The 27,677-nt window shown below is 39.8% G+C and overlaps 1 protein-coding gene across 11 annotated transcripts in view; it reads left to right on the top strand.

Annotated features, from left to right (window-relative positions):
• Positions 1-27,677, top strand: part of FRY (FRY microtubule binding protein) — a 170,483-nt gene that overhangs the window by 54,425 nt on the left and 88,381 nt on the right. For all 11 annotated transcript variants that reach the window (XM_033146473.1, XM_033146462.1, XM_033146465.1 and 8 more), the window contains exons 3-11: positions 11,043-11,096; positions 16,522-16,661; positions 18,483-18,573; positions 22,069-22,148; positions 22,923-23,003; positions 24,283-24,451; positions 24,874-24,966; positions 25,058-25,156; positions 27,528-27,629. In XM_033146473.1, the coding sequence (XP_033002364.1) occupies positions 11,043-11,096; positions 16,522-16,661; positions 18,483-18,573; positions 22,069-22,148; positions 22,923-23,003; positions 24,283-24,451; positions 24,874-24,966; positions 25,058-25,156; positions 27,528-27,629 (909 nt within the window). The remainder of the gene's footprint in view (positions 1-11,042; positions 11,097-16,521; positions 16,662-18,482; positions 18,574-22,068; positions 22,149-22,922; positions 23,004-24,282; positions 24,452-24,873; positions 24,967-25,057; positions 25,157-27,527; positions 27,630-27,677) is intronic.

Below are 27,677 nucleotides of genomic sequence, written 5' to 3' on the forward strand. Positions count from 1 at the left end.
ATTTGATGAGCAGGAAGGGGCATTAACTCTAGAGAGAATTGTTGTCAATGCCGCGTACTGTGATTTATCTTCTTCATTGGTTTTAAGATTGTTTTATTGTGGTTATATACTATTGTCTTAGATCGGCCTGTGCTTCATTTTCGGGGTTAGGTGGGATACAAACTATTTCATAAGATTTGTTGTTGTTGTTGTTCCGTCGTTCAGTCGTGTCCGACTCTTCGTGACCCCATGGACCAGAGCACGCCAGGCACTGCTGTCTTCTACTGCCTCTCGCAGTTTGGCCAAACTCATGTTAGTAGCTTCGAGAACACTGTCCAACCATCTCATCCTCTGTCGTCCCCTTCTCCTTGTGCCCTCCGTCTTTCCCAAAATCAGGGTCTTTTCTAGAGAGTCTTCTCTTCTCACGAGGTGGCCAAAGTACTGGAGCCTCAACTTCAGGATATGTCCTAGTGAGCACTCAGGGTTTGATTTCCTTCAGAATGGATAGGTTTGATCTTCTTTCCGTCCATGGGACTCTCAAGAGTCTCCTCCAGCACCATAATTCAAAAGCATCAATTCTTCGGCGATCAGTCTTCTTTATGGTCCAGCTCTCACTTCCATACATTACTACTGGGAAAACCATAGCTTTAACTATACGGACCTTTGTCGGCAATGTGATGTCTTTGCTTTTTAAGATGCTGTCTAGGTTTGTCATTGCTTTTCTCTCAAGAAGCAGGCGTCTTCTAATTTCATAAGATAGGTAAATAAATAAATGATATTACCCTTTCTCAATGCCAGTGGGCACCTTATAGATGCTTACTCAGAAGTAAGTCCCATTGACTTTGGAATACATATCCATGTGCATGAGATCTGTTGACCTAAAAATTAAGAACAATCAGTTTTGAGAAAAAAGTTATTCTTGATCACATAAATCCAAAGAGAACTTGCCTGTTTAGGGAAGTTTTTAATGTTTGAAGTTTTATTCTGTTTTTAGTGTTCTGTTGGGAGCTGCCCAGAGTGGCTGGGGAAACCCAGCCAGATGGACGGGGTATAAATCATAAAATAATAATCATTATTATTTTCAAACAGTGTCAATTTTGGATTTGTGACATTCTTAATCAGCAGCTTTCATTTTACTTTTTTTTTTTTTGCTCTGCTGGTCATTTCAAAAGTTAATTAAATATTTAGTTCTTTACGTGAGTGTAATTACAGTTGAGAAGAAATCATGGCTTTCGTGCTGAGTTTCTTGACTAGAATATGCAGTCCAAAGACCTTAAAAACAATGTGCATGTAGCAGAATGGGGAATCGGTGCTTTGTCTACTCCTTTTTGTGTCAGTCGGGTGAGACTTTAAGATTTTCAGTCAGATCTTTTAAGAGTTTTATTGGGGTATGTGAGTGCAGGTGATTTCAAGCAAGACTCCAATCTGTGTTCTCAAGACCCTTGCCTTTTGCTGCCCCTCTCCTGTGTAGTTATTAATGCTATTATTACTGTAGGGTGGGTGAGTGGAAGCTATGCACTGAGAACAAGGGCAATTGCAAAATAATACGTTGATAAATAGCTTTGTTGGTGTTGGTGGGTTTCTCTCCATGGGTTTGTTGGTGTCCTTCTGGCTCTTCCCACTGTCTGAATTCATCATCATATATATTGAAGTTGAGTCTTCGTGCCAATTATTTCTCTCATTTGTATATTTCAAACCTTTGAGTTGGCTCAACAAATATTCTGGCCCCACCACAAATTAAACACTAAGAACACAGATTATAGACCTCTTCTAGAAACATAGAAATTGCTTTGCCTCACTTTGTGCCTGGTGTTTTGTACAAGTTGTTGCCCAGCTTATTTCCCGTAGATGCCAACTGGACTTTCAGTAAGCTGTGGTTACACTGGCTAGCTGGGATTCTGATAAGGATGTTTCTGCTTCTGTTAATCTCTAGAGAATTTCTCATTGGACCTGTCCCATATGAGAATGCTTGGCCGTTATGACTCCTAGGGGATAAGGGTATCTGGTTGTTTCAATATCTTAATTTTTTTAATCAGTGCTGGCAAATTCCTGTGGTTTGGGAGAAGCTGCCAAAAATGCTTCTGAATATTGCTGTACTGCAAATATTCCCAGACCAGGATGCTTGACTAACTAGGTTTCTTTATTTATTCACAGAGCAGGAGTTGCCATCTACTTACCAGTGTAGTTCCTTGAGAGCACTTTAATTCCTGTGGTCCAGCTATCCTAAATGCCGGTGACCAAGGAATAGATGGAGATAACACAGCTTAAAGCTGGTATGTCTCATCAAAATTTGATCCTTGTGCCTCTTGTTGCTGCTCATCTCCCCAACAAAAAAAATGTTCTTCCATAGGCTGATTGCTTTTCTTCTTTTCATTGCCTTCTCCCAGCTATGGTGTCTTGAGGTAGGACTGAGAATGCCTCCTACTGGAAATTCTGAAAAGGCACTGCCAATCCATGTGTAGACAGTTCTGAGCTAGATAGGTCATTGGTTTGATTTGGCATAATAAACAAAAATTCAAAACTTCATTGAACACACAAGTAGCAGTATAGTTCTTTAGATCTAGGCCATAATTTGAAGAGCAGGATGTTTAGAGCTGCTTTGGGCCTATATTGCTACACGGACTGTAATATACGGTAATACATCACACGTTCAACCGTGGGTAAAGGTAAAGGTAAAGGGACCCCTGACCATTAGGTCCAGTCGCGGACGACTCTGGGGTTACGGCGCTCATCTCGCTTTACTGCCCGAGGGAGCCAGTGTACAGCTTCCGGGTCATGTGGCCAGCATGACTAAGCTGCTTCTGGCAAACCAGAGCAGCACACGGAAATGCCATTCACCTTCCCGGCGGAGCGGTAACTATTTATCTACTTGCACTTTGACGTGCTTTCGAAATGCTAGGTTGGCAGAAGCAGGAACCGAGCAACGGGAGCTCACCCTGTCACGGGGATTCGAACCGCCGACCTTCTAATCGGCAAGCCCTAGGCTCTGTGGTTTAACCCACAGTGCTGCCCGTGTCCCTTCAACTGCATTAAAGCATCACTTATTGAGATTGAGGATAGTAAGCTGTTCTGAATATTCTTGAAGCTTCGGAGGGTGGGGTGGGGTGGAATTCTCTTGAATAAAATATTTATTCTTCAGAGTCATTCCTATTCACCCTGGCTAATTTAAATGAAATTGAATAACTGGCCATGCGATGGAATATTTTTGCTGAAAGGAATTGTGATGGATGACTCGTTCTCATGTAATTGCTACTTTCCTTATTTTTATGTCTTATTTCTTTGCTGTAGTTACCTAGTATCTCCTCCTTACAATTGATAAAAGCCTAGCTGAAACAACTTATTTTACACTGCTGGCTTTTGAGTTACAGCTTTTACTTTCTTATGTGGTTGAAGATTGTTTGTTCTTGGCATCTTATTTGCATAATTGTAACAAATTACCATTACTGTTATGTTCAACAAAATTAATTCCAGAAAGTGTCTTGTAAAATACTCGTACATGCAGCTGGTGCAGACATAGCCTTAGTGTTGGTGCAGCCATAACCCTGTCTCATATTTTTTTATAAGTATGTTTATAGCATTTGAAGAATCCAAGCCATGAGGCACAATTATCCTCATTTATTTTGTGACAAGCTAGCCTATTCCCGCCTTTCAGTGCGTTTAGCCCATGAATGAAGTCGTAGTCATGATTGACATTTAGAAAAGAAGATCTAGCCAATCAGACAAAGAGAAGGCTAAAGGGAAACACCAATTGGTTGGTATTCCACTAAGATTTACTCATTGTAGATCCACTGAAATTAAGGGGCCTAATTTAGTCATTTTCATTAATTTCAGTGGGCCTGCTTTGAGTAAAACTTAGTTGAATACCACCCATTGTCTGGACTCTTACTATGTAAAGAGTCTCTAGCCAACTTACAAAACTTGAATAACCATGAGGCATAATATAATATCAGAAAAGAAGAACAAAAAAATACATTGTAATACCATTTGTTTTTTAAATCCATGGAATATAGACCCAGTAAAACAGCCGCACAAATATTCAGACGCAAAATGTCTCATCCAGAAGAATCACCAGCAATTGCTTTACAAATCCAAAAATCTTCTAGCCGTTGTTATTGATTTTACTGCTCTTAAATGGCATCCAGTGATACCACACAGCCTTCTTAATACAAGTTTCTTTATCATTTCTTGCAACTGAAAAAAGAGATCCCTTATTAAACAGAAGCAACCAGACGTCTTCCAGTATTTCTCATTGTGATCTCCATTCCAGTTGCAAAACTGGAGACAAGTAAGGAGAACAATCCAACCAAAAATAGGATTTCAGCAGCAGATCCTTAAACCTAACCCATTGAAACGTGTTGTGTTTAACTTGGATCATGCCCAAATTATATAATTCCAAGCACAATGCCACCCTGAAAACAGTCATGAGTTTCCCTTTATTTAGTGATTCTGTACTTTTAAAGGACAGTTTCTAAAACTGCTAATGCTGATGCTGGATAAAGCCAAGTGCTCAGATGTTCTGCGTTAAGAAGTATTATTCATGGAGAAGATATAGAAAGAAAATGTTTACTAATATTACTTTACTACTGTTTTGCTGAGCTACTCTTACCGGTAGAAGGGGGAAAGAGAATTCTTCATTCTCACGTAATCTTTCATTTTCTGCTTACCTTGCCAATTAGCTACTTTGGTTGTGACTAAAACAAACAATTCAGTGTGTAGCTACTGCAAGTATTTTCAGGATTATGATGGGATATTAACCCACAAGTTAATAGCCATTTGATTATTATTGTTGTCATCTTCTTTTTTTAGTACCTGGAGTTACCGGTAGTTGCTTGGCTTTGCACAAAAGTAATTAAAACCCATAAGGTTCTGGCCAGAGACAAACAGCCTTAAAACTCGCACTTGCCATCTTGTCTCAGCTATCTTTTTTTCTTAATGCGTTCAAGCATATGTTCATGCTTCATGGGGTTCTTTTTAGAAATGTAAAAAAAGAAAAGCAAAAACAAACTCCAGACTGAGTATAAGAAAGTGTTTGGTTTTATGAAGATACCAGAACATTTTCATGCATATTAAGGCAGTTCTAAATCATCATTTTGAAAGCACATTGTTGTGATTGCCTCATTTACACAAACATGGCAAAAAAAAAAAATAGATTCAGTGGCACATGCTGCCAGGACGTGCCTTACTATGCAGCCTTTAAGTCAGCATAGGTTGAAATCTGTCCAGCGATTATGTAATTGGACCATAAAATATATGAAGAGAAATGGGAAGAAAGTGTTTAGACTGGGAGGGGGGACCAAATCACAATTGAGTTTATTGCCCCCAATTATTCTGTTAATATTGTTCTCCTCAGCAAGCCTTCCTTTTAAAATCTGCTCGTTTTCCTGGGCCTTATGAAATAGCCTGCCCACAGCCGCCCTCCTGTTTGCCTCACTAGATTCCTTTTGCCAGATGGAAGAAGCCCTTCTTCTTTTTTAATTCGCAGGAGCGATTTACCGGTACATTTGCACAGCTGTTTTACTGTATTTTGCAATTCTTATTTTCTTTTCGATGTGTGTCCTTCCCTCCCTAGTTTTTTGTTTGTTTGTAGTTTAATATATATTTATGCTTCATTATAGAACACAATAATTTTAGGGCTGAAAAGAAATATATCAGAAATAACTAAGGATAAAAATAATTCATGCTAGATGTTTCCCCCTTAAAATTCAAGGGGAGATTAAGGCTGCAATCCCATGAACACTTACCTAGGACTAAGTCCCATTGAATAAATTAGAAGGTGCAAAAAATAAAATAAAAAATAAAATGCAGGTGTGATGTGGATGCCTAGATTAATACTTTCTGTATTGCAAGTATGGGGTTATTGTTGATGTGTTTATTGTGTTGTTTTGCTGTGCAAATGTAAATCACTTCTGTGAATTGTTTTGCTTGCAATACAAAAAGTATGGCATCCACATCACATCTGCATTTTATTTTTTTGCACCTTTGGTATGTTGCTTTGTATAGTTTTAAACATGCATTTTGTAGATACCAGTTATGCAAAAGAAGCTGTCCAAAAGAGGAGTGTGCTCTACCAGCAGCTGGTCAGATTTTGACTTGGCAGGGCTGCAGTTTTAACCTTGCTGTTTTTATCAGAATAGGAAAGTGTGTCATTACACATGTGCAGAGTGCCATTGTCTATACCTTGCTGAAAATAAATAAATCAATAGTAACAGTTCTGATGGTTCTGTTGTTGTTTTTAAACAGAAATATGCCTTGGCAAAGGAATAGATGGGTTTTAATTTCTTTTTATTATCTTTAGATATTTTACTGCTACTGAGAGTTTCATATAGAAAATGAGTTCAGAGTATGCAAATACATTGGTAATTAAAATAGGAACATGAATATTTGATATTCTTGGGTTCTTATGTAAGAGTTCCTTTGACCCAAAGGCTGATGAATTGCTTGAAATGAATAAACCCCCTCTTTATTCAGAGTTCTGCGGCTGTAGCTCTAGACTGTGGATTCAGCCTGCTGTTTTGTTCAAGCTGACATTGTATAGAGTGCAGTGCTATTTTTCTAGAAAATGAGGTACTGGAACTCAACATAAAAGCCTCCCTCGTTCTCTTAGAATAGCAATTGCCCCCACCTGAGAAGTGAGTTTGAGCTGGGGGGGGGGGGGGAAAGCCCCAATAGACTGTAAATGAGCAACAGAGAGATTCAGATGAAGTAGAACAATGTAATTGAGGCTAAGTATCCCCCCACAAAAAAAGAGAGCAGATGAACCTCCCCTTACTTTGTAAAATTTCTGTTTCATTGATATGAAAGAATAGAATATCCACATCCAAATTTAGGGAGGAGAGCAAATGGGGGGGGATCCAGGGAGTTGCTGGGTACTTTAAGTGCAGTTATGAATAAAATAATACTTCATCCCCTCAACCAATGAAGACATGAACAGGCAAGCAGGCAGACTGTTGTCTGGCTCAGTTGTGAGCAAACGCTCATTTGTTTCATCATTTCTAGAAGAATGGGAGGGGAGGAGGAAACTCATATTTCCAGGAGACCCTTTCAGTGGTGAATATTAGCTGACACCTATTAACAGATGACTATTCCGGTAATTGATTTTAGACCACACCCACTTCTTTTTAACATTGTGAACAAGCTGCCACTTGGCTAGTAAAAGATTATTCAATGGTAATCACGAGTGACGGCAGTTAATTGTGGTAGACTGTGACATCTGAATGCAAGCAATCCATCTGTGTGGTAAAGTTATTTACCGTATATTAAGAGTAGGCAGTCATCAACTTGAACGCTCACCATAATTTGTTTTTCTTTACCATTCTGTTTCTAAAAACTTTGTTCCAGCAGTGACTACACATTTGAGCGTGTATCCACACACATGTGGACCATTTTTTTTGGGGGGGGAGGGACTATGTTGCACAGAATTCACAGGATTGTGCTAAATAAACTTCCCCAAGCTTTGACAGTTTTCAGTGTTAACATTCTTGGCGAAATAGCTGCTTTTGATATACAGTGCTGTACTCATGCCAGTTTCCTAGACCAAACATGTGAAACTTGTGACAGAAGGAATCCTTGATCTCTGTTGTCAGGCTCATATTTGAATTCTTTCTTCTTGATTTACATCTTATACACTTACCAGAAAGCAAAGGCGAATTTGCCTACACCATAGATGACTTTATAGGATTTATTTCCTCGGTTAACGTTTATAAAATCATCACCAAGAAACGATAACAAGGGCATAGTTTTTTGCGCAGTTAAACGCTGGTAGGAATGTTGCTCTGGTGCGAATTGAATGCAGTTTTGCTTAACTCCGGGATGCAATGACTGGAGGGGAAATTAACAGAGATAATTTAGTAGGTGTTGGAAGCTGAGAAACCCTACAAGGGGCAGTGGGGTATAGCAGATGCACTGTGGTTTTCAGGCTTCTGGGATTTGTGTTCCATTCTTTTAAAACAATTTGCTTGCTGCGTTACCACCTGTTTCTCTGAAGCTGGTGCTCAGCTGGGATCATAGAGTTGGAAGGGACCCCGCGGATCATCTAGTCTAACCCCCTGCAGTACAGGTTGTCCCTTATGGGGAATCGAACCTGCAGACTTGGTGTTACCAGCACCATGCTGTAGCCAACGCTTGGAGAAAGTCAGCAAGCACTTCAAGGCTTCACATCTGAGACCCAAAATGGCCTGAGCAGCCATAATGTCACTCGATGTCTGCATTAGTAGTCAGTCTGCATTTTCGGGCATCTTCAAAACTGGAAGCTATCTTTAGTTCTGCCCACCTGCACCTTGGCTCTGCTTCAGTTCAGTAATTGTTCCCAGTTGTGCCCTGCTCTGATTAATTTCTGTATTCTGCAAGACACTATTAGGAGGTGAGAGCTCATATAGTCACCTGTGCTGACATGCCTGCCTGCCTCCCTTCCCTTGTACCAGCTTTGGCTCGGTTCTGCACCTGCATGGTGACAAACCTTGTCTACCTGCTGTTGTTTGCGGTCCTTTTCTCATGACTCTCCCAGCATGTGGCAGCTGTGGTTTTTCCATCAGCTGCATGCTAGGGGCAGCTTTGTGCTTACCTAAACCATCTGTAGAAATTCAACATTGCTTAACTTTCTGTGTGGTGCAGTGGTGTGCAAAAAGCTGATCCACACTGCACAGCTCAGCATGTCTCAATACGTGGTAACTACAGTAAGGATTGATACGTAGGAAAACCATTGAAAACAAAGGCCAAGGGTGTGTGTGTGTCATTTTAAATCTCTCATCATGTGTGTTTCTTGGATGTTTATACTCTTCTAGACTTGGCTAATGGCTCTTCCCTATTTCTCTTTTATGTAAAACTCTTACATTTTAACATTTTATCCCGACTTGGGTGAGATGCTGGTGGTCTTTGATGCAAGTACAGATTTGTTTTTTTTTGTTTTCTTGTCTGTTCTTAGTGGCTTGCCTGGACCTAACCCTGCAAAAGAATTCCAGCAAACTTTTCTAACCCACCATTGCATGGGGCAACTTGGCCTTGCCTTTTGACGGTTGTGAGCAACATTACGTTCTCAAGAGGGCTTGCAGAAGTAAATAGATATGTAGCTTTATCGTTCGTAGCAGGCAAGCAGAGCTGAGCCCAAGGAGTGATCAAAAATTAAATAATTAAAAGGGTACAAGGTGAGAGGGCTGAAGCTAATGGGAAAGAAAGAACAAAGTATAATTAGAATAGGTTTGGAAAGATATAGAGTCACAGAAGCGAGCTAAAACAGGAAACCTGCCCTAGATAATAGAACCTTCAAAGGGAAAAGTTTTTTTTGTAACAGCGCTGGGAACTAAGCCATAGAGAAGGGTGGTCCGTGATGAAAGCCTATAGGAAAGGGGAGGGATGAGTTTGAGGCACACCTTGGAACAATTCATAGGTTATTTCCTTTATTCTTATGTAGGATATCTTAAAATCACCATCATCTTCATCGTAAAAACACCGGTTGTTCAGTACGATTATGTTAACGAAGCAGTTGATTGTCCTTGCCAAATAGAACACTTGTAATATTAATGGCATTGACTAACCTGGTAGATACTTTAAGATAAAGCTAAATCTTTGCTTATGTGACATATAAACTGAAATGACAATCATGCGTTGACCCGGAACAGACGGATACAGGGTTCCAGCAAATAAACAGAGGAGAGTCCACACAATAAGTAGATCCTTTCACATGAGTTCTCACCTAGGGATAAATGACTCTATTAGTCAGAGGAACATACACCTCAGTAATCCCACCCACAACCTTGCATTCCACGGTGGACCTTTCAAGATGAGATAGCACCCACTTACCTGGTTCACATGTAACAGTGAACGATAGTTTAGCACCATGTGCATGAGTATTGGGTCTAGAGATGGGAAGGCCTGGAAAAAACCGGGGGGGGGGACCTGCCCCCCCCCAAATTTTCCTGGGTTTTTTTTCCAGGCCTTCCCATCTCTAATTGGGTACCATGTTTTCTCCCTTTTCCTCCTCTGTCCTGACCATGACAAAGAGGTCAGAAGTGTTTGGTTCTATTTTCAGCTAACCACAGTTTCCTGCTATACAGAGAATACTCAAGTTTTGTATGGACATAATACCAAACTGTGATTAGAGTTCCATGTGCACACAGATCTGGTTGGCACTTGAGAACCGTCATGCTCAAAGCTATATTTAAAAGGAGCAGCACAGATGATTTCTTTTATGAAACCAGGTTGTTTTTATTTTGTACATTCATAAAAAAACATCAGCGCAATCATCATTGTGCCTCCATGTTAGAATAATGCCAGAATGAATCTAAGGAGAAATATATTTAGCTTCTTACAGGTGAAAATCAGTGAGATAGCATCTAATAGACAAAGGAAGACAAATCAGTAGGGGGATGTTTCCTGTGTAAGCTCCTTTTAAATATATCAGAAGAAAAACTGCTTTGGTTGAACTCTCATTTATTTCAGTAGGGGTAAAGCAAGGAGATGTTTCTGTGGATATTTCTCAGTGAATATTGGTTTCTGTCTATTCTAAGCTTTCAGGAGATCCTATCCTTCCTTTCCAGATCCTATTTCTCTGCAACAATATTCTCACTTTGACAGAATTGAACACACCTTTTTGGCCTTGGAGATACACTGAAAAGCTGAAAACTTTGCTTTCGTTTTCTAATATTATGGGGCATATATTTTAGTTTTTATGGTGAATTTATAAATGCTTACCTATGAACAACATGGCTTCTTTTGATGGTGTTTTCCCTTAATGAGGAAAAATATAATCTAAATGATATACTTCACATTTTCTCTTGTGAAAATAAAGGAAATGTTTTTTGTCAAAAAAGAAGAAACAAATTCTGTTGAGCTTTTCTCACCGCAAATCTTTTTTTCCCCCTGCCAAAATATTGCAGTACCTAAAATACTTGTGCTGTAAATAAATTAAAACTGTAATAATTGTTTAAAATTGCCTCTCACTTCTGTGCAAGCATAGTAAGTATGGGCTTTTCAATTGCCTGGATTTAAAATATGATCAAATTACTAAAGCATAAGAAAATGTCATAATGCTGCTCCTAAAATAATAGATGCATTTTGCTTTATTGTAGGAAAAGCCACTGAGCAAATCTCTGCAGCGTGGAGAAGACCCCCAGTTTGATCAAGTAAGTTATTTCCAGACAGCACTTCATAGCCTCTGTGCAACCCCACAATTAGTATCCTGGGAGCTGTAGTCCACCAGCATCTGGAAGGCCGCATTCTTCCACACCCTTGTTCTAGATCTCTTCTCAATGAGTTGGCACTCCTGTCCTTCCCTTCAAGTAGATAGATGTGTCTTGAGTACGCCTCAAGGATTGCTTCCTGCCCATTTCTTTACTGACAACATTGTTTGTTTATATACCATATATCCATAGTTAAGCCATGCTCAGAGTTGCTCACAACGTCAATAGTTTTACATAATTGCAAAAATATAGCAAAATGTATGTAGTCATAAGGAATAAATGATAACATCTCAATATGCACAATAAAGTTAAACAATCCCTGCACAATCCATAGTGAGGTATATCAATGAAGATACAGAAATTAAGCATCTCCAAGATCCAGTTGAAACTCCTAAACAGTAGCCCAACCTGATAGTCTCTAGATATCCTGAGCCTCATAGTGAATCCATAGTGAGGTATATCAATGAAGATACAGAAATTAAGCATCTCCAAGATCCAGTTGAAACTCCTAAACAGTAGCCCAACCTGATAGTCTCTAGATATCCTGAGCCTCATAGTGAATCCATAGTGAGGTATATCAATGAAGATACAGAAATTAAGCATCTCCAAGATCCAGTTGAAACTCCTAAACAGTAGCCCAACCTGATAGTCTCTAGATATCCTGAGCCTCATAGTGAATCCATAGTGAGGTATATCAATGAAGATACAGAAATTAAGCATCTCCAAGATCCAGTTGAAACTCCTAAACAGTAGCCCAACCTGATAGTCTCTAGATATCCTGAGCCTCATAGTGAATCCATAGTGAGGTATATCAATGAAGATACAGAAATTAAGCATCTCCAAGATCCAGTTGAAACTCCTAAACAGTAGCCCAACCCGATAGTCTCTAGATATCCTGAGCTAAGGTAGTCTCTGGCCCCTTCATGAGTTTTCCTTCCCATCTTCACAATTGTGTTGCAGTAATTATGATGATGATGATAGAGGGTTGCTGCATTTAAAAGCGGACCTACCTAACTCAACGCTTTCAAAAGCAATACGTTAACTGAAACATATCCGTCCTGCAAAATGCAAACTTCTCAGAACTGTGCAATGAAGTTCTCCAGCCGAGTCATGAATATAAAGATGTATGTATACTGGCTAAAAGTTGCATACAAACAGCACACAAAAGCATTATGTTCAGGAAAAAAATCACTCTACGAAAATGTGTATATCAAGATGCTTATATTAGGAGAAATTGACACTGAAATGCTGATACATTTTCATTAGGACTGTTAAGAAAACGGATATGGAGACTAGAACTTAATGTTGGCAAAATGAGAACCAGAGAAGCTGGACTTGACAGATTAGCCTATCCTTCTGCAGGGTTCTTCCAGAGAGAGTGCGCTTTTGGCAAAGACTCTCCCTGTTATTCTGGAACTCCACCCGTCATGGAATCTGGTCCCTGCTGTGACCCTGCAAAACGTGTAGCTTTCTGCCTTAATCTATAACCCTATGAAGATGCCTCTGCACTCTGCTAAGATAAGAATTTGATTGAGTTTAGCAGGACATTAAAACACGAGCTCTGCAAACAGGCAGCGTTAGGTTTAAATGTGTAGATTCAATTTTCTCTCTGAAGCCTATTCCTGAACTGAATAAAATTCAACTTTCATGTCAGCAGCCTTTATAATCTTTATAACAGAAATGTCATTCCAGTATAACAGGATGGCAGCAGTGACAATGGCTGTGTATCTCCCTTAAAAAAGAAAATCGCAAAACCGCTTTACATTTTCGGGGGGATTGTTTCAGGTGCACAGATAGCAGTTTAGTGCCTGAGTCGAACTGACATTTATTAAATTCTCTTTACTCCCCTTCTTCTATTTCCTATCTTATGGGGTGGTTTATATTTAGTTCACTTCCATTCACCTCAAAGGCACAATGGCATTTAGACAGCTAGCTATCATTAAAGCAATGTATGGATGCAGGTTTCAATGTAAAACAGTGTCAAGCTAGAAAGGAAAGCAGATCCAGAACTGACCCTAAAATGTATTTGACAGTCTAGAAAACTAGGTGTTTTTTTTTTTATTTAAAAAGTGTGCTGTACGGAGTTCAAGTTTTCTAGGCAAGGCAAGAACTTTTGAAGTGACAAAAGTCTAATTTCACATTGAATAGTGTGGTTAATGTTGTCATGTGTAATTTCTGTCCTTTAGGCATATGCAGAAGGATTTATTGATTATTTTGCCATGTAATTTAATTTGTACTTTGACTACTTAATTACTCAGTTTTTAATATTCTATGTATTAAGGGAGGGAGGCTACCGGCATGCTGTAATTGATTTATTTTTTTGCATATTCTGCCAAAATTCATATAAAGAATGCATTTATATGGACCACTTTTAATGTCCTATGAACAGAGTGTTTGAACAGCTCAGTGTTTGTGTAGACCTGGTATCTTAGGGCTGTACACTATGCAGTTCACTTAGGATGGAAGAACATGATCATTTTTGTCCAACAAGGACACATTTGTACATCTGCACACTCCCCTTCAACAGCAGCACAGAGCTAGAATTCATCTCACCACTGGCTTTGATGCCAATAAATGGAGGAGTTGAGTAACCAGCTTGCTGACTAGACTTTCCTCCCTTCCTGTATTCCGAGAGCCAGTCTCTGCAAATTCCACCCTTCCTTCCTGCCTTATAAGACCAACGAGCGACAGAAGGATTTAAAAAAGCCAAAGACACCCTGTGCAAATACCGTAGAGCAGAGGACATACAGCATCTGTGTGTTTGGTTTGCATTACTTTTGGCACACTGTTCAGTAATTTTGGATTCAGTAGGTTGGAGCTGCATGTGCTGGGTTCTTACTAGTCAGATATACGTATGGAAAGGTATGTAGCTGCCTGGATGAAAGTCACTGCACAAAGTCAAGAACTGGTGAACCCATAGCAGCATATTACCAGTAGAATATCTTCCGGTGCCTCATCATTAGTTGACAAGGTTAGGAACACACTTCCTAGTTACATTGCCGCCATGACTTCAGAACAAACATGCACCTAGCATCCCATGTCACACTCAGGTAGCAAAGAACTGTGGAAGAAGATATATACATGAAATGACCACCAACCTATTTGCATAGTGGTACAGTATCTGCAAGCTGGCAAAACCAGATGAGCTATTCGGGGTCACAGTGCCATTGATCCAGTGCAAAATTAATTCCACATGCCTCTTTGGAATTATTTACAGAGATGATGAAGTTAGAATAAGATAGTCTGCTTGATAGAATCTGGTTTCCAAAGATGTTTTTTTCCCCTAGCCTTTGATGTATACATAAGAAAGCCTGTTTTGTGTTTTGTTTTTAGACGTTTGGATGTTTTTGTATTCACTCTGCTATGCATTTGTTTTTGATTTTGTTTTTTATAAAATAAAAAAAACAAAAAATTCATATGTCTAGGGACAACTTCTAGACTTGCCTTTCTCTAAGGGCAGTCCCTTACCCCCACCGCATTACTTAGCAAACCGTTTTTGAAAGTGTGAGAAGATTTTGAAAGCCAATTTGTGCTATGGTATCAAAGTCTGCTTTTGAAAGAACAACAGGAAATTTTGCAGCAACTTAAATATGAGTAACTATTATTATTATTATCATTATCATTATTATTATACTTTTATGGACCGTAGTCTGCTTCATCTGGTGCATGATGTGTAATTCTAAATTGGTGATTGCATACACATGTCAGGAGAGGGGAATGTAAATGATAGGAGTTGAGGAAATGAACAGAGAATAACAATTACCATATATACTCAAGTATAAGCCTACTTTTCCATCACATTTTTTTTTATGCTGAAAAAGCCCCCCTCGGCTTATACTCAAGTGAGGGTCCCCGGCAGAGGCTGTTGTTGGCAGAGGAACGAGCAGCCTGAAAGCAGCCCTATCGGGCTGCTCTTTCCTCCTCCTCCACCTTTGCCGCTGTCAGCTTATACTCAAGTCAATGGATTTTCCCAGTTTTTTGTGGTAAAATTAGGTGCCTTGGCTTATATTTGGGTTGGCTTATATTCGAGCATATATGGTACTTAAAAAACATGATAGTCACAGTGACCAATTAACAAAGCAGCATTGGTGATAACATACATCTTAACACTGGTAAACTAATGAACCACAATCTTGATTTAAGCCATAGGTGACAGAACTGAATTGCAACTTTAAAAATGAGAGGGACAGAGAGCACCAAACCTAGTGCTAGCCAGTACCAGTACCACAGAAATACCAAAAGCCCAATCCTTGTGAATCCTTATGATTTTTACAACAGTATGACCACAATACTGCCGCAATTCTGTGGAGGCACAGGTGACCTATTATCTGTTACTGGTTTTGATATATGCACATATATACATACTTGGATCCATGGCTTGGTTCCATGTTTTTGTGCTATGGCAGCACTGGAAAGCACCTGATCCGCTATTTTCATGGTTCAGTCAATAGAGACAGATGTGATCTGTGATTTGATCATGATTGGGTGAAAACCCTTGGGAAATTTATACCATTTCAAAGCATCCCATTTAACTGGATCAGATGTGTATGTGATCCATCTTTCTCTGGCAATTCATTTCTCTTCCTTCCCTGACTTTCCCACTTTCTCCTCCTGGCTACTCAGTTTTTCTCTTCCAGTTTTTCCTCTCCCCCCCCCCCTCTACCATCTCAGTCACTTTGCTTTCAGTTCAGCTGCTGGTTGGAATCTTTAGAACAGGCATAGGCAAACTCCGGCCCTCCAGATGTTTGGGACTACAATTCCCATCATCCCTAGCTAACAGGACCAGTGGTCAGGGATGATGGGAATTGTAGTCCCAAACTATTTGGAGGGCTGCAGTTTGCCTGTGCCTGCTTTAGAAGCACATAGATCTGAAAGAGGAAGTGGGAGAGAGCATCACTTCTTCAGCCCTATGGGCTTTTTTTTGGGGGGGGGGAAACCAAGGTAACCATCCTTGCCACATCATCATGATGTGGGCAGTGGAGGGCTCACAGCCATCACAGGAACCAGGTGAAGCTCTCAAGATCTCCAATGTATCTGCTGACTTAAGGAAGCTGCAAGCTTTAATTGAATTCAGTTAAAACTGGTGGGGCCTGAGATTAAAGGAACAGCAAACAAGTGTCTCCTTCACTAAGACCCCACCAGTTTTAATCACTGATGATGGCAATGATGGTGATAATTATAATAATAGGTGTGTGCTGTTGCTAAAAGACATCATGGTAGCCCTTTCTCCCAGCCCTTTGCCACTTTCAAGGAAAACACCAGAGAAGAACGCCTGTGTGCCTGAATTAAAAACAAATTGAACTACTGACTAAAGGTTTTAGGAGGCAGTACTAAACACATTTTGCTTTTTTGTTCCTTTGCCATACAGGTAATAAGCTCAATGAGCTCACTTTCAGAGTATTGTCTACCTTCCATTCTGCGCACTTTGTTTGACTGGTATAAAAGACAAAATGGCATAGAAGATGAATCTCATGAATACAGACCAAGAACAAGCACTAAATCCAAAAGGTATACTCCTAAGCACTTTCTAACACTGGCAGCCAAGTCTTCTTGGTGCCTGTTTGTTTGTTTGCTTGCTTGCTTGCTTGCTTATAAAATTAATATTTATTTTATACTGTCGTGTCATAAAATATATCAAGGTGGTGTATAGTATAAGACATAAAACATCATTTAAGGTAAAAATAAATACATAAAGAAGACATATAATTATTCAGATGCCGCACGGATTGAAAACTAAATGGCTACAAAGCCACAAAAATGTGTTGAGGAGATACCTGAAAGTCAAAAGTGACTTTCAGTTTTGCGCAGCATGGGGCCAGCAACACTAAATGCCTGGCTTCTAGTTAGGCCAGTCAGGCCTCTGCAGTGGCGGAGCTTCATGCTCCAGCACCGGGGGCAGGAAGTAGGCGGGGGCAGGGCTGGCCCGCCTTCTGGGGGCGTGGCACGCCGAGATGGAACCCTACCGGGATCCCGCTGCCCTGGACACCCCGCCCCCTACGCCCCCCCCTTCCTACGCCAGTGGGCCTCTGTAAAATAGAGGACAACTAACAGTTCTCTCAGCGATGGAGCTGAGATGTAAGAGCTCACATGGTCCTTAAAGTATCATGAGACCAAAGCTCAACACATGAACTTTGCACTTGGGCCAGTAGCATGTGGGCAGCCAGTGCAGATGTTTTAACAGAGAGGTGTCACATGCCATTGACAATCTTCCTGCATCAACAGTCTAGCCACTGTTTCCAGGCTAGTTCCATGGGCAGCCCCATGTAGAGCGCATTGCAGCAATCCAGTTTGAGGTCACAATGCATGGACTGCAGTGGCCAAGTAATGCTGATCCAGATATGGCCATAGCTGGCATACCAGACAGAGTTGGTAAAAGGCACTCCTAGCCACAGAGAACACTTGGACCTCTAATGACAAAGATGTATTCAGGAGCTACGTACCAGCTTCTTTAGAGGGAGTGTCCACAGCAGGCAGCTGGCCTATCTAGACATGGGAACCACCCACCCACCAACAAAGCCTCCATTTCCCCAAAATCAGTTTATTGGCCATTACCCATTCCATTAAGGCACCCGTCCAAAAAACAGCTATTGCTATTGCTATGGAAGTTAGAGAGGTCCACACTTTATATGTCAGTGGGGCCCTGCATGAAGCTTGGTAAAGTCACTCCACTTGCAGTGGAGATAGGTGATGGCAAGAACTTAGCGTCTGAATAAGAGCAGCAAGGCTTTTAGAACCGTTGCCCCTACTAGGAGCAAGGACTCTTTGGGCTCGGCCTCAGGCAGCAAAATGTCTTGGGCTGGTACATCGTATGTCAAAGGTGTTTGCTTTCCTGTTTTGGTTTTTTTTTTTTTTGGTTTTTAAATCTGATGTGTTAAAAAAAAGCATGGCATTCAATGTAGAGTAGAGGTGAACATTCTGTCAGTGCAATTGTGTTTTCTTTCTTGTGGAATGGAATGTCTCATCCCCTGTTCCCTATCTCCTTAAATCTGTTCTGGTGGGTTTCCAACAAGATTTGAGTATGGTGCAGGGGGAGAGGAGGGAATCTCCTTATGCTAGCACAAAAAGTTATTTGAATACCACCAAATTTTGAAGGAATTTTTAAAGAAAAAAATAGAAAATGAGAGATAGAGGAAGGTATTTAATATTCAAGCTATTTCATCAGACATGTTCTTGATCTTGTTATGCCACACTTACAACATGCTGCTGCCTTTTTTCCCTTTCCCTTTCCCTTTTTCTTATTTTTATGCTTTGTTTTTTTCCAAAGTCTGAGGTGAATTTTAGCTAGCTGACTGTATAATGCTTTTAATCATTTTTGTCTGATTTTTACAGTGATGAACAGCAACGAGACTATTTAATGGAAAGAAGAGATCTCGCTATTGATTTTATTTTTTCTTTAGTATTAATAGAGGTTTTGAAACAGGTAAGTCATTTAAAAATATTTAATGAAATGTTGCACCCAATTTAAGCCTGTCTTAGGAAACAAAAGGATTTACTTCTACAAGGATTGATTTTGAGCAAGCAGAACTAACTGGTGGTTAAATAGTAAAAAGTTTTGTTTGCCAAGACATTTGGTGGCTGCAAAATGTTGTTCCTGGCAACCCCAAGACTGCTGGATGAAATGATGTTTTGAATTGACACTGCTTTTAGACTTTTTAAAATTTAAATCATTTTAGAATGTTTTAACTGCTTTTTGTTTTTAAATTGTATGTGTGTTTGTCACCCTGGGCCCTTTCAGGAGGAAGGGCAAAATATAAATTCAAAATATAATAAAATACAATGTAATGTAATGGTAAAGGTAAAGGGACCCCTGACCATTAGGTCCAGTCGCAGATGACTCTGAGGTTGCGGCGCTCATCTCGCTTTATTGGCCGAGGGAGCCGGCATACAGCTTCCGGGTCATGTGGCCAGCATGACAAAGCCACTTCTGGCGAACCAGAGCAGCGCATGGAAACACGGTTTACCTTCCACCAGAGCGGTACCTATTTATCTACTTGCACTTTGACGTGCTTTTGAACTGCCAGGTTCGCAGGAGCAGGGACCGAACAACGGAAGCTCACCCTGTCACGGGGATTCGAACCGCTGACCTTCTGATCGGCAAGCCCTAGGCTCTGTGGTTTAACCCACAGCGCCACTCGCGTCCCTATAATGTAATGCAATACTACAATACCAAAGGAGCCTTGGGCTATAGGGAGAAGGGAATCACACTTTTATAACATTTATGGATAGATAGATATAGGCAAATCGATCTATCAGCAAGTAGATAGCTTTTTTTATTATTTTTATCAATTTTATATCCCATACTCTCAAAAGGAACCCAGGGTGGCAAACAGAGCAATACTGAAAGAATAGCTAGATAGCTAAGTTGGTAGAGTATGAGACATTTAATCTCAAGCTCCGTGTTCGGCAAAATATTCCTGCATTGCAGCGGGTTAGACTAGATGACCTTTGGGACCCTTTCCAACTCTACAATTCTAGGATTCTGTGACTACAGTTAAAACTTCTGAAGTTTTATATGAGGTAAACACCTGTCATGTGTGCACCAAGGAGTGAACTAGTTGTCCAGGGTGTGCTTTGGCCCCATATTTCTGATTGATTGATTGATTACTTATTTATTTAAACAATTTACATACCACTTAATTGGAATGGTCTTTTATGAAGCCACAGCACAAAAAATTAAGATCCGTTAGAACCATATGCTCAAAAATCAATTAAAATGCCTGCTGTGGAAAGAAAAGGGTCTTCAGTAGGTACTGGAAGTTTAATAAGGGAGGGGGGGAAGGACATTAGCCCAGTGGTACAACATCTGCTTTGCATTCGGAATGTCCCTGTTTCAGTGCCTGGCATCTGCAAATGGAGTGCTGCTGCCAGTCAGTGCATACAGTATTTTTTTTTTTTAAATAAATTTTATTGTTCTTTAAAAATATTCTTACATATCTCACATATGTGAATGAATATATACAAAAAAGGAAAACACAGTCCAAAACATATGTCTACATTCACTGTCCAAAGAAAAGAGGAAAAAAAAAGAAAAAAAAGGGGAAGAAAGAAAAAAAAAACAAATGAAAGAGAAAAAAGAAAGAAAAAAGAAAAGGAGAGAAAAGAAAAGAAAGAAGTCAGAGGGGGAGTAAAGAAACTCCAGCTGACATACATGGTTAAGCTTCACACACAAAAAGAACTTCCACTGCTTTAACAACGCTTCATATTTTAAATAAATTACCTTGTTCTATCTGTCGTTTGTACATATTTCACAAATTTTATAGATCTTCCAAACATCGCTTTACTAACTTTACTAACTTTAATTCCTTTCATTATTCTAGACACAACCAATATCTTCTATTCTTATCTTGTTTCCCCAAATATTCATTTATATATTTCCATTGATTTTTAATTGTTTCTTTAGAAGCACCTCTAATGTAGTTCGTCAGCTTCGCTAGCTCCAGATATTCTACAATTTTACTGACCCATTCGTCTTTTGATGGTAACTGATCTCCTTTCCAATATTTGGCCACGAGCGTTCTTGCGGCGGTTGTCACGTATAGAAAAATATTTATTCTATCTCTTGGTATTTCATTGGTAATTATTCCCAATAAGTATAGCTCTGGTTTTTTAGTATACGATATTTTGATCAGCTTTTGCACCTCTTCGTGGATCATCGTCCAAAATTCTTTAATTTTGGGGCAAGTCCACCAGATGTGGAACAACGTCCCGATCTGGTCTCTACATCTCCAGCACTTATTGTTCCTGGAGTTACTTATCTTGGCTGTTCTTTCTGGTGTTAGATACCATCTATGGTGTACCTTCATGAGATTTTCTTTTATTTGGTAAGAGGCTGTAAATTTAATGTTTTTCGTCCAGAATTGCTTCCATTTATCATATTCAATTTCATGCCCAAAATCTTTTTCCCACTTTATCATGTTGCTATTTTTTATATCTGAGGTCTGCTGTTCACTTTTTATTAATCTATATACTTTGGATAATATTTTTTGTTTGCAAACAATTATTTCATCTATTCTTGTTTCTTTATTTTCAAACCCTCTATTTTTTAAATCCTGTTGAAATATCGCTCTCAATTGAAGATACTCTAGCCAGCTTATGCCAGTAGATCTCAAGTCTGCATAATTTCTTAATTTTGGATTTTCTTTCTGCTCTTCCACTAATTCCTTATGTGCATACAGTATTGAGCTAGTATTGGACCAGTGGTCTGGCTCAGTGTAAGACAGCTTCCTACATTCCACCTTAACTACTTCCCTTCTTAAGCGGAAGGTAGCTTTTTGTGGTGCAATGCCAACTTCCCCATCTCTTCCCCACCAGCTCAGTAGCAGTTTCCGCTCCACACTTTCTAATGAAAAATGTCTAATCATTTGAAGAAACATCTTTCTATAATTGCCTGAAAATGGAACAGACAGCTCAGTTTCAAATGCATTGTCGAGGACTTAAGCCTCGGTAGTTCCAGCAAAATTTGCTAGCATGTTTATGATTGCAGACTTAAGCAAATGGACAGGAGTTGTGTTTAGTTTCCAATAGTGAAAACCACACATGAGGAGCAATCTCCTTAGTACCTGTGGTCCCTAAATGCAAGCTGCATTGATTAGCAATGATATACCGGTAGTGACAAGAATTGTGCTGTCTTGTCTGTCTCCATTGTCTCCTGAGACAGATGCCAACAAGAGCAATATCTCACCTTGCAGATTATATTGCATCAGTAAATATTAATAATTCTTATATATAGTTTTTCTGGTTTTATGTTGTTACCCACACCTACGGACCCTTCAGGGAGGAAGGGCATTATATAAATTCAAAAGACAGTTTACGTTTTGTTTTTGTTTTCTTGTTAATAGTGGATACCATTGGCTTTGCCATCTCTCCTGCTGAGTCTTTTGACAAGTCAGTTACGTCCTGCTTGTTTCTTTTCCAGATTCAGCTTCATCCGGTAATAGATGGTTTAGTACACGATGTTATCAATTTGGCTTTCAAGCACTTTAAATACAAAGAAGGGTAAGGTTCATTCTTGTACACGGTCTCAAATATTTGGCCACATTTGCATGAATAGTTCTGTCAGTTTAACTCTTAACACACTGTAGTATCACTTGCTTACTGTGAAAGAAGCCAAAGCTAAGATCAGATAGAAGCATGAGATAAGAACACATAGCACTGCTTCTGAAATGTGAGTGCCAGTAAATTAATGGAGCAAAGACCTCTTTTCAGAACAATCTACTCAGCAAACTTAAAACATGTTTTATGCCAGGTTAACTGTCAATGGTTTCTCCCAGATAATCTTGGGAGTCATACTTAGATGAGAGTATTTAATGTTAGTTGCAGAATTACTATTCCTAGAGGTCTCGTGCAGATAAAGAATTAATGTTAAATCTATTTAAGTCTTTATTGTAGGCTTGCCACCCTGTCCCCCATTTCCAGTCTGCCTGCCTTCACAACACGGAAGGCTTCCTCTTGAGAAAGCACTACAGGGGAGAATTGTAGGAGATCCTCACAAGATTTGTGAAATCTTAGCAGAATTAGATGTTCTTTGTGGGAATATGGTGAAGAGTGTACCCTGAACATAAAATTTTTGCAAGCATCGTTGTGTGATAAGAGTACCTTATTATCTTTGATCGGGAAAACCTTAACTTTACTGTACTATATCTTATCTATATCTACCTATATCTATCTATCTATCTATCTATCTATCTATCTATCTATCTATCTCTACCTATAAATATAAATATAAATATAAAATGCATATTCTTAAACTTCTGACTTGTTTTTTGGTAGGTACCTTGGTCCTAACACTGGAAATATGCACATTGTTGCAGATCTGTATGCTGAAGTAATAGGGGTTCTAGCACAAGCAAAGTAAGTGCCTTTAATAAGAGATCTAGTCAAAGCCTGAAATATTTTACAGGTTTTTCTTTTAAAAACAAACAAACATGAGGGTATTTGGTTAGAGGTGTATTAGTTTCCCCCCGGTAGAGAAATTAAAGGCATAAATCATTCTACTCATGAGCACTCTGTTTATCAAGTTGTGGCTTGGCATGGAGACCTGTAGAATCACAGAAGGTGGCTTCTACATCTAGTCAAGCAGTCCTAAGCCAATTTAGCACAGGCTTGCAGAAACCTCATTTTCTTCGGCCCATTAATGCCAAACATGGAACGCCTATAGGAATGGAAAGACTTTTTGTAATCAGGGTAATAATTCACAACGGTGAAGATCCGCCTGACAAAAAGGAAAAGAAGAAAAGTGATAATTTCATTTAGCTTGGTGTATTATATAGTGTTGTTTTTCTCCCCCCCCCCCAACAACCTTATTCATATTTACGGGAGGGAATTTGAAGACACATTTTTGTGTGTGTGTGACAGCATTTTCTTTCCATCTGATTGTCTTTGATTGGATAAGTCCATGTTATCTTTTGAGATAATAGCCTACTGATCTTTCACGGATAATTTGAGACCCTGAAGTACATTGCCCTTCATTCTTATTGTTGCTTTCTGCCTCTCCCCGGTTTTTATTTTACTTTTTCCACTTAAAAATATTTATGTGCGAGAGGAGGAGTTGGGAATGTTTTTCAGCCCAGCATACTCCCTTCTAGGTAACCCTTCTGAGGATTTGCTGATGGTGGTAGGCAGGCCCTGAGGCAAATCGATGCAGCGATGAATACAGATTCTATCTATGTACTATAGCCTAGTTTCTATACACACCCCTTTCTATCCTCCATTATCAGAGTTCAAGGACACATTCCAGCCAGGAAAAAAAACATTTGGGGTGCAGAACAGAGTAAATGTGGGATATGGCCCGTGGAGAATTTTGAGGGACAATAAGGGAGGGCTGGCAAGCCACATTTGGCCCCTGGTCCTGAGGTTTCCTGCTATTGTAGGTTGCCTCTCGAAAGTCTGGCATCCCTTTGTTCAGGTTGTCTCCAGTTTGATTCAAGGCCAAACATTTTTTTGGGGGGGGGAATCATCTCTTATTAGACCCTTTCAGTCCTATCACTCACAAATATCAGTAGTATTTCTAGGAGAAAAATGTTCTGTAATTCCAAGTTTCCATTTTCCAGTGGAACTTTATTTTGCTCTCAAACTTCTGCTTTGAAAGAAGCGTCATTGTAGCTTTTGTTGTTGTTGTCGTTGCCTAAAGATTTCCAGCTGTGAAGAAGAAATTCATGGCAGAATTAAAAGAGCTGCGACATAAAGAGCAGAGCCCTTATATTGTTCAAAGCATTATCAGTCTGATAATGGGAATGAAATTTTTTCGCATAAAGATGTATCCAGTGGAGGATTTTGAAGCCTCTCTTCAGTTTATGCAGGTAATGTGGCTCCTTATCACTGTACATTTTTAGATGAGGCAATCAGGATACTTTACTGTCAATGGAATTCTAGTAACTGATTTCATTGGAATGTGGCTTTTACTCTCAAATGGGTTCCATTGTAAAGAAAGGTGGAACACAGGAAATGCTGGCTGCATCAAGATGACTGGGGAAATTTCCGTTGTATAATTGTCACCAACACAGAGAGGTTTGCTCATCAGTCTTTCATATTTGTGTATTTGACAGATAATTCTTATTATTAGGCTGAAATTAGGCATTTTTACTTTGGTGCATGCTGCATTGAATAGTGGAGACTATTTCGTTTATTAAGTAATATTGTTCAGTAAAACGAAGACAAGTATTTTGTCAAGTATAATGCAAATACCTTGTGCAACCTCTCCCTCTGTTTCATTTTGTTCCAGGAATGTGCACATTATTTCCTTGAAGTTAAAGACAAAGATATCAAACATGCATTAGCGGGGCTGTTTGTTGAAATTCTCGTCCCAGTAGCTGCTGTAAGTTACTCTTGTTTACATGACTTTTCAAGTTGGATTAGAAAAAGCCATCTTGAGATAGAACTTTATGCTGACTCTGGTCTCTTTCCAGGCTGTTAAAAATGAAGTGAATGTCCCCTGTCTGAGGAACTTTGTTGAAAGTCTGTATGACACAACGCTTGAACTCTCTTCGCGAAAGAAGCACTCACTGGTTAGTAATGCTGAAGCTAAAATCCTTTGTCAGAAATCTCTTTAGGCAAGTTTCTCTCACAAGACTCTCAGAAATGATTCCAAAATTATCTCCCTGTATCTGACTCTGTACACAACAATTTACTGCTTTACTGTGAGACTTTATATATTTAAACAAGAAACCCTACATCTGTTTTAGCCTCTGCGTGATCTGGCTTTGCATGTCTCTGTCAGATCTAGTCATATTGCTGCTTTGTAGCTTTTAAACATGTTCATAATTTCACTTCCATCACCTGCTACTCTGTTCTAAAGATTATCATGAGGAATGGGAAAATGAAAGGATGTGTGTTACTTGTCAATACACATTAATAAGGCATTTCTCAGGCGGTTTCCACCCCCCCCCCATCGGACCAATTTATGGCAAGCAGCAGTGCCCTTTCCCCTCTGTGTTCTGCTAAGTAGAATTCTACTTCTTCTTTTGAGATGAACAGTGGCATAGGCATTTATTTTTGGGAAGCTGTAGTAGGGCTGAATTAAACGAAGATGTGAATCAGTTTGACACAGGATGCCTTAAGCATTTTGCCTCTCCAAGTGGATCACAGTAATTCAGACTCTGCTAAAACATTCTGAAGCCTTGGACCTTTACAAAACTTTACCTACGGTATCATAAGTAAAAGAGGAGTAGGAGATTGTTCGGCATACCAGCTTTGCTTTAGTTAATATGGTCATTATCTCTTCATTCAGCCAAGTAGTGGCTAACATAATGCAATGAAGCTTGTAACTGTGAGAAAGTTAAGGGTCTAGTTTTGTAACACAATCAGGGGCGTATTACCCATAGAGGCTAGTGGCGCGAGGTGCCAGGGCACCAAGTTCTGGAGGGCGCCAGGGAAGAGGCAGAGGCTGGACGCGGTGCTTCCCGGCATCAGCTTGCCGCCCTCGCCCACCTCTGCCATGCCGCGCCGAAGCAGCACCGCGCCTGGAGCCTCCACCGCGGCATTAAGCGGCCAGCTGAGCCGGGAGGCGCCACATCCAGCCTCCACCTCTTCCCCGCCAGAGGAGCCGCCCTCCAGCCACTGCCTGCCTGCCTCCAGACCCACTGGCAGTGCCGTCCTCCCTAAAAAACTATGGGAAATGGGGGGACCACCGGAGGGAGCTTTGCACCACAGCACCGGATATGCTTAAGACGGCCCTGAACACAATGCATAATCCTTCAGGAAACAATTAATAATTTTGGATTTGTTCCAACAAGAAGTAAGTAATTTTTAGTCCCATTGATTTCAGGGACAGAAGTGTAATCACCTCCCTAAAAAGTGGGTATCTCGGCCTAGTTCTCCTCTGTTGATAGCAAGGTCATCCAAAGATAATGATGATTTGAATAAGAAAAATACAGAATAACTTTTCCCAGATTGCAACTCTGATTAGTAAAATTCCAAGTTGAAGGAAGTTTTGAAAACATTTGGAGGCTTCAATCTTTTGGGGGGATTTTTGTGAGGACTGAAGTAAAAGATGCAAGCAAAGTAGGAATATTCACAATAGGTGATCAGAATAACACAAAATAGTAGCCATGAGGATTTAGGTACATTTTTATACATTGAAGTTGCATTTACCTGGGAGTAAGACCTACAGAACTCAACAGAACTTATTTTTGCGTGGGATTGTACTTCTAGAAGACACTTGATTCCTCCCGAGCAATTGACAGATCACTTTTACAGCTTTGGTGATCTTATTCTGAGTACTTGAGAGATAACCGAACAGCACTAAAATGCATCATGCCATTTCTTCCACTGCAAGCCTAACTAAAAGACTAATCTGGTTAACAGAACGTGGGCAGGAACTTCTGAATTAGCACCGAATCTGGAAAAGGGAAAGTTGTCCAAATATGCACTTTGGATAATTGGGGTGTGCCCATAGTAGCTGAATTTGTTTGTTAATTTGTCCATTAAAGCCAAGGACTGTGTTTGTCTATACTGTTGCTCCTTTGTAGGGGAATACTGAGTCCTCCATGACAAGGTATTCTTGAACACGTCAAATATATACATTTATTCTTCACATTATAATTTTTCACAGGAATATTACACAAACCAGTGCTATGCTGCTACAAAATGTTGGCCAGCATTTTGGATTCTCTGGGTAGTGTAAGACAGATATGTTTTATTGTTCTAGTGAAAAAGTAATTCTACATCTATACAGAGTCGTCATAAAAATTCATAACAGCTTCAGAGGAGCATTCTTTTTAACTATGATATTGAGCAAAGTGTTTATGTTGGCTGGTGCATCTAATGTAGCACTGAAGAGAGATTGGCCTCTGGTATTTACTGCAGATTGGGTGCTAAAGTAGTTTCCTCCATTTTTGTCATACAAATAATTCTGTATCCTCTTTGTCTCCTATTTAGGCTTTGTATCCTTTGGTAACCTGCCTACTTTGTGTCAGTCAGAAGCAGTTCTTTTTAAACAGATGGCATATTTTCCTCAACAACTGCCTGTCCAATCTCAAAGTTAGTGTATATATATATATGTGTGTGTGTGTGTGTGTGTGTGTGTGT

Source organism: Lacerta agilis, chromosome 4 (genome assembly GCF_009819535.1).
Source record: "Lacerta agilis isolate rLacAgi1 chromosome 4, rLacAgi1.pri, whole genome shotgun sequence".
Taxonomy (NCBI): Eukaryota; Metazoa; Chordata; class Lepidosauria; order Squamata; family Lacertidae; genus Lacerta; species Lacerta agilis.